Here is a 12,037-nt window from a genome sequence, read left to right as displayed (position 1 = left end):
TGTACGGACGAATTTTTGTTCGTCTTTGAATCTTCTTCTTTTGAAGGTTTTGTCCTTCTTTCAGAAAGCATGAAGCGGCCTGAAGCTGTGCATGGTCCTGAAGGCCTTTCTCAAATTGCTGACACCTCAACAGGCCAAACTGCCCAGTGCAGTGGCCACCCAGGACTTCTGCCTCTGTTGGGTCCCCAATCCGGGGCAGTCTGTATAGTTACAAAGCTCTGCAAGGCCAGCAGAGCTGCCTGGGTTTGGCATGACTCTGCAAGTTGACCCAGTCTCAGCTTGGAAGAGCAGGCAGTGAAACTCTCAGGAATCACATCGGCTCAGACAACCCCTGCCAGCTCCCTTGGAGTAAATTCTATTTTGGGAACAATATATATCACTAATCCTGAAGTACATTTTTAAGTCATGTTTTCCTTCTGCAAGGTTTTTGAATGTAATATCTCCTGAAGGTAAAATGACAAGTTTCTGCCAGCTCTGTATGTATAAGAGAAGATCCTGCTGCAACAAGGCGTGCTCTTTGGAACTATACCTGATTTCTGCAGATAGGAGTGCAAATAGGGTAATTTGTGTGCCCTGGTATGGTACTGCGTGTCTCTTGACAGTCATTTCTCAGGCTAAGTGTTGTTTCTTTGAGACATTATCTGTAGAGGTGTTGGTCCTTGATGTGCCACGGAATCTTGGTCTGGATGGATCATTTTACACGGAGTTAGAAATGCAGCCGGAGAAGTGTTCAGAGAAAGGATCATCTGCAGCTCACTCTGTGTAGTATTACACCCTTTTGTGCCCTAGGTTGGGAAACAGGGGCCTATTCCAACAGCATGAGAAATAACCAGAACCAGCCTTAGAGAAGTAACTACACAGCTCACGTTCGCGAGTGGAAGATTACAGAGCTGTTCTACTTCCCAGAGCTCATTTTCCATGAGTGGATCGCTACTGAGATCTATTACAGACACGCGAGCAGGAGCCACAGCCATCCTGCTGCCCTCTCCTGAGAGGGTTGCCGTGGCAGAATGATTTGGATGTGAGGTTACACCTGGGGCTCGGATGCTCGAGTGATCACCGAGAAGTTCACAGGTGGATTTTTCCCACTTCCCAGCCGCTTGTAAGGGGGCTGGTTCGCTGGGTGTCCTTGCTGTAAAAAGGCCGGCAAACACTTGTAGAGCGAGTATTATGGGAGCACTGAGTGTTGAGAAGGGGACTCCAGGGAGCTGAAGGGGCTGATTAAATACAGAATATGTTGTACTCAGTAGAAGTGGGATCCTGGCCCTTCGCAGCAATATTAAGCCAGTACCTGCAGGCCGTCCTCGTGACACAGGGGCATTTAGGGGCATCAGTGTTACTGATGATATGTGCCAATGTGCGTGAGTGTTACCAGCAGGCAAAGAGGGACTGAATAAAAGTGAAAATACAAAGAGTGAGCAACTGGCTGGGTAACCCCTGCTAGGCATGTGCATGATGGCCAGCTACTGCGTGGGCAATTAAGAGAAGGGCCACAAAGTACCCTCTGTCTTGGCCTCTACAGGCCACCAGCAGAACGCTGGGCCTGGGAAGGGCTGTGCAGGGGAGGTCTGCTTTGAAGCAAGGGGAGGTGCTGCAGGTCAAGTAAAAGTGCAGGAGCAGAGCTGATGTCCACCCAAAGGGCACCAGGATCAGGGAAACCAAGTGCAGTGGCATTTCCTTTGACACTGCTCCCTATCTTTGCCAAGGGAAAGGACTGCAGTATCTGTAGGTTCCCGGTCATTTCAAATTGCTCTTGGCAGAAGAGATATATACGAGTTTTGAGGACTTTCTCTGTTCCTTCCCTGCGTGCAGAGGTTACCAAGGCAGCTGCAGCAGGCAAAAGTAGTACTGTTCTCGAGGCTTTCAGCTGGCTCTTCCCCAGCAGTGCTGGATTCCCCCTTGTCAGCTCAGTGGGAGCTGGTTAAACGGATCGCCTCTAAAATGTTTAGATGCCCACAACTACCTGAAAGGAGGTTGTAGCGAGGTAGGGGTTGGTCTCTTCTCCCTAGTAACGAGTGATAGAATGAGAGGAAACGGCCTCAAGCTGTGCCAGGGGAGGTTTAGGTTAGATATTAGGAAGAACTTCTTCACCGAGAGGGTGGTCAAGCAGTGGAACAGGCTGCCCAGGGAAGGGGTTGAGTCTCCATCCCTAGAGGTATTTAAAGAATGGATAGATACGGTGCTCGAGGACATGGTATAGATGGACTTGGCAGCGCTAGGTTAACGGTTGGACTCGATGATCTTAAGGGTCTTTTCCAGCCTTGACAATTCTATGATTCCAAGTTCAGACCTTGTCCTGCCTCACCCCCCAGTGGAAGCAAGCAGCAGCACAGCCTGCCTTTCCTCTGCACAGCTGACGTGCCTTGCAGGGAAGTGCCAAGCCTTAAAGGCTGCCCTTTCCTCCTCTTCCTGGGGCTCAACACCTTGGCTGCCCGCGTGTGTATGTACGTGCGCATGGGTGGTGACTGAAATCCCACACCCAGGACTATGCCACGGGACCCAGCTCGCTCCCTCGTCGCAGGAGAACCAGACTGGCAGCACCTACCAACCTGCCTGCGTGCTGAGCCCCTTCCCGTTCCCCCGCCGACTGTCGGGCTCCCACCCCCGCCTGTCCGGCTGTTCAGTTTGGGGACAGGGGCATTTAAGTACGCAGTGGCCAGTCTGTCTGTCCTGCCGAGGTGATGGGGCAAGATGGATCAGACCCCAGGGCCCTAGGGTGTCAAGGTGCATCTGGCCCTGTGAAAGGGAAGGGACGACACCCCTCTTCCCTCAACCCCCTGCTCACACACGTGCCAGCCCTGCTCCTTGTGCTCCATATTTTTCCCTTTCCAAAACAAGCAGAGGCTTCTTCCATGTACAATCTGCTTTATATTACAGGCCTGGGCTGCCTTCCCTCCTGCCTCCAGAGCAGGACCTGCTGGTGGGCTGCCAATAGGTCAGTCATCTTGCTCCTCTCTGAGGAGGACTGACCAGGGGCAGTGTGGCAACCATTTCTGGGACAGCTCTTAGAGCATGGGTGAGTCCTTCTTGTCTTCCGGGCTTTCTGGGAGCTTTGTGGTGCCTGTGAGGAGGCTGCTTGCTGCCGGAGGACCGTGGGTAGCTGGAGAGACCAGGTTCATGGCATCCAAAGGCAAGGGCAAGATGAAAGCAGCAGGTTTCTCTGCAGTAAGGGAGTGCAGTGCATGGAGGTAACGGAGCTGAGCAGCAGCAGGGGCACTGGACAGGATCTCAGCTGCCATCCGCAGGGACTCAGAAGCAGCCTTTTCCCCCTCGGCAGCAATCACCTACCAAGCAGGGGAATAAAGAAGGTTTCTGTGAGGCTGGGAGTAAGGGAGCATGGACTGTTCATTACAGAGGGAGGTTGCCACCGTGAAATTCCCAAGGCCGGTGTGATTATAATATTCCTGCTGTCACGATCACAGCATGTACTAGACCTCTTGATGCTCCCAAAAGTTTGGGAGCTCATGTCTAATCAGGGCTCACAATGGGGCATACCCTTGCTGCAAAAGCATGGGAGGGAGCATTCCCCCAGGCTAGGCTGGTGGGAGGGGTGCTGGACACAAACCTTATCCAGGCTCTTGAGCAGCTCAGTGCAAGGGATGGGGACCAGCCTGGGCCGAGCAAGGTGCAGGCTACGTGACAGTGGTGACAGCCCTGCACTGGGCTCCCAGAGAGTGAAGCCCTGAGGAGGCAGAGATCCCCATGGGGATCCCCGTGGGCCCAGGGATAACCCCAGACCTCTCGTGTGTCTTTCTGTCTCCCCTTGCTAGACACAGCTCTTGAACAGGAATTAAAGGAGACATACCTTCCCAGAGCTGTACCCTAGCGGGGCATGTCCCAGGAACCTCAAAGCAGGGGTGGAAAAGGAAGGAGAGGGATGCTTTGGAAGGAGATGGGAGGTATTCACAGTTGGCATACCCGCACTTTGGCCTGTCTCTGGGCCTCCGCTTCCACAGCCAGGGACTGCCGGACTTCAGCAGGCAGCTGCACATTGTTGCTGTGGTAGTAAGGGACAGGGATTAGCTGGGCTCTAGGCCCTCCTGGCAGTATGGATGGTCAATCTGAGGCTGGGAATGGGCTCATCAGTCAGTCTTTGCAGAGCTGTTCACTCATGTTTTTTGCTCCCTGCGTGTCATTCTTTGTGTGTCTTTCTTTAGCCTTCTACCTCCTTCCCATCCTTCTTTTCCAGCCTGGTTTTCTAATGGCCAGGCTTGCATGATCACTAGGCAGCAGAGAGACCTCTTCTCTCTGTGCCTCTGAGGCTTAAGTCTAAGCTCACTCTTTGTAAGACATCAGAGAATCCACTGGGAGACTGCTCTCAAGACAGGCACAGGAATTTCCTTCTGTTCATAGATTTAATCATTCACTGCTTGGCGCTCTCTTCCACGGCCCTCTACGTGATGAGCATATCCCACCTTTCTGCATGGGCTTCTGAGTGATGAGCCCATCCCAACCAGTGCTTTGATCTAGAGAGGGACACAGAGGGTTCAGTGCCTGCTGCACCTCTTGGGCTACGAGAATTGGGTGCAAACTCTGCCTGCAGCAGCGGTGAAATGGTGATGAGATCCCAGCTAAGGATCCTGCCTTGGCTGTCAGTGCAGGAGCAAGCACAGTCTTCGCATGTGGAAGTTTTACATGAGGCAGAGGCTGAAAGGGGCAGGGAAAACAAGGTGGCGAGGGGTGAGGCTCTAGCTGCTGCAGAATGACTGCAGGGAGAGAGCCAGAGGCAAAGCAGGAAGAGGAGCAGGGCGGGACAGGTACTTGCAAAGGGCCAGGGAAGTCCCCTCTACCAGCATTTCCTACCTACATTTCTGTTCTCTCCACTTTGATCCCCCAGCAGCCTGTGACCGCATCCAAAGCCACCTGTGAAGAGGAATAGTTTTAGAGCATGGGGAGAACACCAGCACTGGCCTAGGCCCCTTACAGGGACTAAGACAGTGCAGGAACATTAATTCAAGGCAGTTAACTTCAGGACTGTAAGACAGATTTGTTAGTTTTTGTGTGCTATTATGTGAGGCCTCTCAGAAATAAAATTACTTCCCTCACTTCTGATTTGTGTTTGCCCCAGGGGTTTAGCACGATTTAACTAGTCCATACGGGTTCAAGTGTGGAACCAATTCAGTTCCATAGGGAACATTCAGTTCCTGACTGGTGTCATCATGTACATGTGTCATGGCCACAGAGAACTGCTACTGGAGATCCCATACATACTGGGTTTATGGCAACTCACTCAGGCTGCAGAATACGTTTCTTGTGAGAATCTCCTCTCTGGGGTAAGTACTGAAGCTGGGGTACCACAAAGCACTGACGAAGCTGGTCCTAAGTGGTTCTTCATGCCCCTCACACCATACTGTCTGCTACTCACCACGGCCACCTCTGGGGCCCACACTGTGTATCCTTCCCCTAAAGTGATCTGAGTCAAAGAACAAACAAGAAAGATCTCCCATTTTTCTGTGAAGGAGACACATGTTGTTATTGTACCCTTCTGCAAACCAGTGTCTGTGATTTTGAGGGACTGACCACCTGAGCTTCTTTGTGGAGCCTCAGTTCACCCCTTGCTCTGCTGTCTCCCCCCTGTGGAAGCACCTTTATCTCCTGGCTAATGCTCTTCCTCTCCAAGAGAAGTTCAGAGAAGGCTCGATGTGCCAGGAGACGCTTTGTGGTGGTCTGCACCAGCAGCTGGATGGCACTGGAGATGCTGGTCAGGGTGGTGAGGAGAAGAGAGGCATTCTCCAACCTGTAGTAGCAGACGGCATCTATCTCCAAGGTAACCATGTCTTTGGTCACCACCTAAGCAGAAGACATTAGGGGAGATGGAGCTGGTTCTGACAACTCTAAGGTAGCACAGAAAAGTACACAATTAAGAGAATGATGAAGACTAGCTGGATGCTTAAGTCTTTGTAGTTTCCACCTCTGCTACTGACTGACCTTGGGCAAACTATATAACCTCTGGATCTCAGTTCCCTGAGCAGCATCTTTGTGTCTCCTCAGCACAGCTGCTGAGCTAGGGACTGTGAGTAGGTCGTCATCCTATGCCATGTTTCCCTGCCCACTGCTGCCTGGTCCATTCCTGCTGTGAGAGCATAGGCTGTGTCCTGAGGTGTGTGCTCGGTTATTGCACCTCCAGAAGGATTTGCTGTACACCGTGGGGGTGAGCCTGGAGATGCTACCAGACAAGGGCAGTCCCACTGGCAACACAGCAGCACAGACAACACATCCCAAAAGAAGAAGAGGGGCTGTGGCCAGGGAGGTTGCAGGTTCAAGGGCTAGAAGCAACGGTTCAGCCCTTTCTTCCTCCCAGGCTTATACAGGAGCAGAGTACCACCCTTACATTGTAAGATCTTAGTCTGAGCTCCTGTCCCCGCTGCGTGCACTCCTCAGTGTGGTGGGTAAAAAAACCTGGTCCGGTATCTTTGGCCCAGCCACTCCCTATTGGTGTATGTTACCACTAAAACATGTCAAATTGAATGGGATTAAAAGCAGTAGTTTTAAAAAAGAAGAAAATTCACTATGGTGAATTTTTTGCCTTCCATTTTCTGAGGCGTTAGGGTTACTTCGACATGTTTTTTCAAACTTTTCTATGCAGGGATGAAGGCTGGAAGCATAAGGTGTAACATTAAAGAGATCCAAAAATTAATATAGAGAGGTGGTGTCAGCCATACCTGATGGAAGGGGATCTCTAGGGTTTTGAGGCGGAGGTCTATCTTGTGATATGTGTCCAGACAGGGAAGGAAAAAGAAAAGGCCTGTGGGAGGAAGAGAAAAGGCAGCTAGTGATCATCAGAACCACAGAAATTGCCTCTCCTGCTCTGGAGAACAGGGGAAGGCTTGGCATGTAGAACTACAAAGGAACAGCAATACATAGGCTCAAATTCTGAGGCTGCTTCTGTGATGAGAAAAGCCATTAAGAGGCTACTGACCCTTAAGAGGACAGGAGCAATGACATCCCATCTCCTGTCTGGCTGTGCCTGCTCAGAGGGCACCAGCACGTGAGCTTTGGTAGAGCATGAAGAGGAGCAACATGGCTGGGGGGAGCCCAGTAAACACCTTACCAGGCCCTCTGGCTCTGCCAGGAAGGAGATGCCCCAGTCGGAAAACAATGGCTCTCTCATACTCCCGCACTACCTGCAGAGAGAAACAAAAGCGAGGCTGGAGGGGAAGATGTAGGACTGGGGAAAGGGGCCTCACCGGTATGGGAGGAAGTCTGTTCTGGGAAAGCTCTGTAAAGGGAGGATTTCAGCAGGTAGGAGCTAGTGGCATCACCTGTCACTGAGTCCCTTTACCCTAGTGGAGAACTTGTCCAGAACTGTTGGCTGGCCTTGCGTGTGAGCAGCCCTGTGACAGCCTGAGATTTGGTGAGAGCAGCCCATGTTAGAGCTGCCCAGGGTTTCTGAGGGTGAGGCCAGCACTGCTTCCTTATAGCCTCACCAAACTTGAACACCCTGAGCTAAAATTTCCCATGTTGGTTGTTTCCGTCCAAGGAAACCATGCGTGCAGGTGCTCATGTGTGTAAGATCTGAGCCATTAATACTGACACTTTTGTTGAGAACAAGATGCACGTGAAATTTCCTGAGAAGTGGGAATCAAAATACGCCTACTTGTAGCCATGCTATAAATCTGAGAAAAGGGGAGGAAGAGGGAAAATCTGATGTTAACTGAGAGATCAATCTCTCTTAAAATTTTTAATTCAAAACACTGCTGCTGCAATGCAGCCATCTCTGGGCTGGGTAGGCTGAGGGTTATGTTTGAAAGTGAATAGACTTGCAGTTTCTTTTAAAAAAGAGGAACCTAATCCCCTGCCTGCTGATATTGCAGCAGGAGTATTTGATAGGCAGTGGCTAGACCCCTGTGCAGGCCTCTGCTGCAGCAATATGTGATAAAGGATAAGTCAAAATTAATGACGAGTTCAAGAAGGGCCTTAGACCGAAAAAGCTTTATGCTAATGTCTGACACATGGTGAACCAGTGAGTTACATCCGCATCGGATGCCAAATACTAAACCTAGAAAGGCCCCATGACTATTCTCACCTTCATGCAGAACCAGACAGAAATGGGGAAGGTCATTATGACGAACAGGAAAGACAAGATGGTCAGAAGCCACTCACAGATGCCCAGACCTGGAGACTTTACACCTAGGGAGAAATCCAACATGTGTTAGGAGAGGGCTGCTCCCAAAATACTGGTGGCCTGACAGGTGCCTGCACAGATCAGCTTCGGTGTTGTCCTTTGCCTAGACCCGGTGTATGTAAACCATTTGGCTCTCTCTGGAGCTGGGTTAAAGAATACTCCCCACCCCAGGTAACCAGGAGCTGCTAGGATGGACTGACGGATTTTGTCTCTGCTTTACTGTCAGAAATTGAGCCATGCTTCTCCATAGTGCCTTGACTAGAGAGCAGCCTTTAGCTTGAAGACCTGCAGCTACCAAGCAGTGTTGAAAGGCTTGGAATGGGCAACATGTGGCTGAGCTGGGATCCCAGAAGCTTATCTGGAAAGATAAGCTAATGGCAAAGAAAAAGATTGTAAATAAGAGGTAGCTTTCAACATGCGCAGCCTGAAGTGCCCTTCCCTATCAGAGTCTCTCAGCTCCTTTTGGAATAAGATTTTAATTGCATCCCAGCTCCCTAACGCAGCGGGACCAAGCCACTGGTGCTGCTGAAATCTCCCCGTGCTCTACAGCTGTCACACGAGGTGCTGGAGCCTGACTGGGGTGGTCAGCCCCAGGTGAGTATTACCTTCTACATCTCCCCAGAGTGAGTGTGGGTCACCTTGATCTGGCTGCCTTTTGTTGTGCTCCTGCCTGAGGGAAAATCTGCAGGTATGGCATGAAAATAGATAGATTACTTCTGGGTGTACCTAGACCCGGAGAGTGGACCATGTTTTCCAGCAGTGAAGTTAGCATCCCTCCATCCCTCCCATTTTGAATCCCTTCTAGCCCTCCGTCCTTGCCCCTTTGCCTTTGGAGCGCTCTGCAGAGCCACGAGGTCCTGAGGGAGGTTCAGATCCCAAGAACCTGTGTGATCACTAGCTCCACAGCACCTCTCACTAGATGGGATTCCTGTAATTGAGGCAGAACGAGGCAGCTGTGAAAAATTAGTTCCCAGAGAGACCAAAGCAAGTCTGAAAACTTTGTGTCACTCTAGGGCAGCAGAGCTGCTGGCATGGAAGCAGACAAGTGATGCTGGCTCCTGTAATACACATCTGCCATGCCTGTGGTGATGCTGGGTCCAAAGAGGCCCAGCCATCTTGCCAAAAGACTCACGATGCTCCCTCCTGTCACAGCAGGCTGGGAATCTGCCTAACACATGGCCTGGGGAGGAGCTGCTCTCCAAGGTTATCTGGAAGGGGAGCTATGAGTGTGCACCTCAAGTGCAGTTCTTCCCCGCAGGGCAGTTCTTTGGGCTGTGAACTGGCATTGAGGCTAACTCCATCCACCTAAAGAAGGGCAAGTGAGAAAAGGAAGAGAGTAGAGCATGAACAGAACTGGGGAGCAGCGAGCTGAAGCATGAAGGATGCTGGAGCGGTAACTGCTTGTTGCAAAGTTCACTGCTTTGGTCAAAGAGCCCATAACTTTCCAGCCCCTTCCCTTCCATAAGCTTTACCTTCCTCTTGCTGCTCGCTGTCCAGCAACGCCATTGCCTCCATTTCTTCATCAGATATCACATCATCCACGTCCACCACTGTGGACGTGTGCACCTTACCATCAGTCCCTGCGGTGCTCTTGATCTCCTTTGCTTTCTCCTGCTTTATGTCTCCCCTTCCTTTGCTGGCTTCTCTGCTGCTCTCCCTCTTCTCTCGTTTGCTCTGTGTAGCTGGGGACTCTCTGCGTCTCCTGTGAGACTCCCTGGAAGAGCTCCGAGACCTCTTATCCATCCTCATCTGTGCTGAGGAGCATGCAGCTGCCTGTGGGAGTTGGATGAATTCGTGCTTGAATTTATTGCGGCAAGCAGGAAAACCAGGCAGGGGGCGAGAGAAGGGGAGGTGTCAGATTAAGGAGGCTTGTTTCAAGTTTATCACAGGCTTGTCAGACATAATGGACAGTGAAGTGAGCAAGCTGTTTCCCAGCTGCTCTGCTCTCATCACACACTGCTGTGGAGATGGGAAGGAAGGTTAGACCTGGACAGGGTGGACACCAGGACGACATTCTGTTTGCATCTTCCTGCCTTTGGAAATAAAATGCAATCAGAAGCACTCAGATGATTTTTAGTAGATGTTTTCTGAAAAGCTGTTGAAAAGCAACCTAAAAGTAACTGTCAGACATGTGGCTCTAAAGACCTCATGTGCTGAGAGTGTCCCAGAGCAATAAACACCGGGGTGAAAAACCTGTACTGGTGAGACCAGTGGCTTATTCAGGAGTGTTTGGGGGGGTCACTGTGGAGAAAGACTGTGTAAGTAGCTGTTCTGCTCTCTAGAAACCCTTTGGCTGGCACAGTGGAGGGATATCGGCAGCAAACTCCCTCTCTCTAGGGTCACCTCGCATCTTAGCAGGGAGGGAAATTAGCTGATCCCAGTTCAGCCATGAACTTTCCTGAGTGGGTGCAAAGCATGGAGGCCATTGCAGGGTTAGAGCTGTTGAACTGAAATTGCCAAAAGAGTTTGTGCCTAAATGCCTCCCTAGTTTTCCACAGCAGGAGCGTAGCAGAGCAAACATAGGAGCTTTTTCTTTTCATGCCACACAGCCTGTGGTGACATCTGTGGAAACCTCTGCAGGAAACACTTTTAAAGTGTTTTAAAGTCACTGGTCGTATTAAAGAAACCAGTACCTGGCTAGAAATCATACTATAGCAAGACAAGGCCAGAACATAGAGGGACTTCCCTGCCAACGGGGCAGTGCTGAGCTCAGGGATGCCCAGTCTCTGGTGTGGAGGAGCAGCTGGAGGGAGCTGGGAAGCCGGCCGGGGTGGTGCTGCTCTTGTTTTTTCACAGATTCCTATTTTATTAGAGACTTGTGGCCTGCCCAGAGTCAGGATATTGCAGGCAGGGAGGGCAGGAGCACCAGCTCCCTGTTTTCTCTGCTCCATCGTGCTGGTTGCCTCGTCAGCAGGTCACCGGGGAAGCAATGGATGGAGAGGGCTAATGGCAGAGGAGAAAAGTTGGGTGGAAATGGGGCATAATTAATAAATTCATACAGCTTCTGTATTTGCTTTGGAAGTGCTCCAGAGACCTTTTTTACTTTGTGTTTATCACTTGGCCAGCGTGGGGCAGGGGGAGATGGTCTCCACTTGCTGAAAGGGGAGGTGACATTTTAAGCAGCAGCAGTAAAAGGGTGGCTCGGTCTGGTTTTGGCTGGGCAGCACAGACTCTGGTTGATTTCTTGTCAGAAGCACCATGGGATGTTTAACACTGACAAACCTGAAACTTTCTGGTTTTATGGGATGTTTAATTCAACCAGTGGATCCCGACTCCTCCATCCCTGCTACCTTGGGACAGGGGAGATGCTTTGAGCGTGTGCTGATGGATTTGCAACCTTCGCCATCCCAAAATCCGCAGCTTCATCCCCCCTTGTCATATTGACACGTATCCTCGTGCGGAAATCAACCACACTGTTGAGGTTTCTCAAATGACTGCGAACCCTTAAGAAACGGCCATCGCAACCTAGTTCACTGCGCTCTTTGGCCTTGGGAAAGTCACTCAGCGTCTCCGCTGTGCATTTTCCTCTCAGATGCGATTAAAAAATACAAGGCTACTCTTAAATTACGTTGGTGCTTGGGTTTAAATACCGTCAGCTTAAAGGCGTCGGTCCTTTTTTGCCCGTGGCTCTTTTGCAGCGAGGCGAGGAGGAGCGGGGAGGGCGCTGAGGGGAGCCACGACCGCCCCCGCCCGCGCGGCGGCGCCCCAACGGCGAGCAGCGCCCCGCCCCGCCCTCGCGCCCCGGAAGGGCGGGAAAGGGAGCGCGCAGGCGCGGAGGGGGCGCCGTGCGGGGGCGGTGGGATGGCGCGGTGCGTGCGGGCGTCGCCGGGGCGGCAGCGGCCCCGGGGGCCTCGGGGGGGGGTGGGTGAGTGAGTGGGTGTCCCCATGCCGTGGTTTAGGGGCACAGGAGTC

General features: G+C 51.6%; 1 protein-coding gene across 1 annotated transcript; it reads right to left on the bottom strand.

The window, feature by feature from the left end:
* Positions 1 to 3,005: 3,005 nt before the first annotated feature.
* Positions 3,006 to 9,874, bottom strand: NPHS2 (NPHS2 stomatin family member, podocin; the record flags this gene model as incomplete). The annotated part of the gene is made up of 8 exons (XM_082311916.1): positions 3,006 to 3,284; positions 3,919 to 3,997; positions 4,808 to 4,863; positions 5,587 to 5,790; positions 6,663 to 6,745; positions 7,052 to 7,124; positions 8,027 to 8,130; positions 9,598 to 9,874. 8 exons carry the CDS (start codon positions 9,872 to 9,874, stop codon positions 3,006 to 3,008), a joined length of 1,155 nt encoding a protein of 384 aa, XP_082168042.1.
* Positions 9,875 to 12,037: the final 2,163 nt, after the last annotated feature.

Source organism: Platalea leucorodia (genome assembly GCF_965183815.1).
Source record: "Platalea leucorodia genome assembly, chromosome: 5".
Classification (NCBI taxonomy): domain Eukaryota; kingdom Metazoa; phylum Chordata; class Aves; order Pelecaniformes; family Threskiornithidae; genus Platalea; species Platalea leucorodia.
Note: the sequence above shows the minus strand (reverse complement) of the source record. Positions and strands in the feature narration are given on the sequence as shown.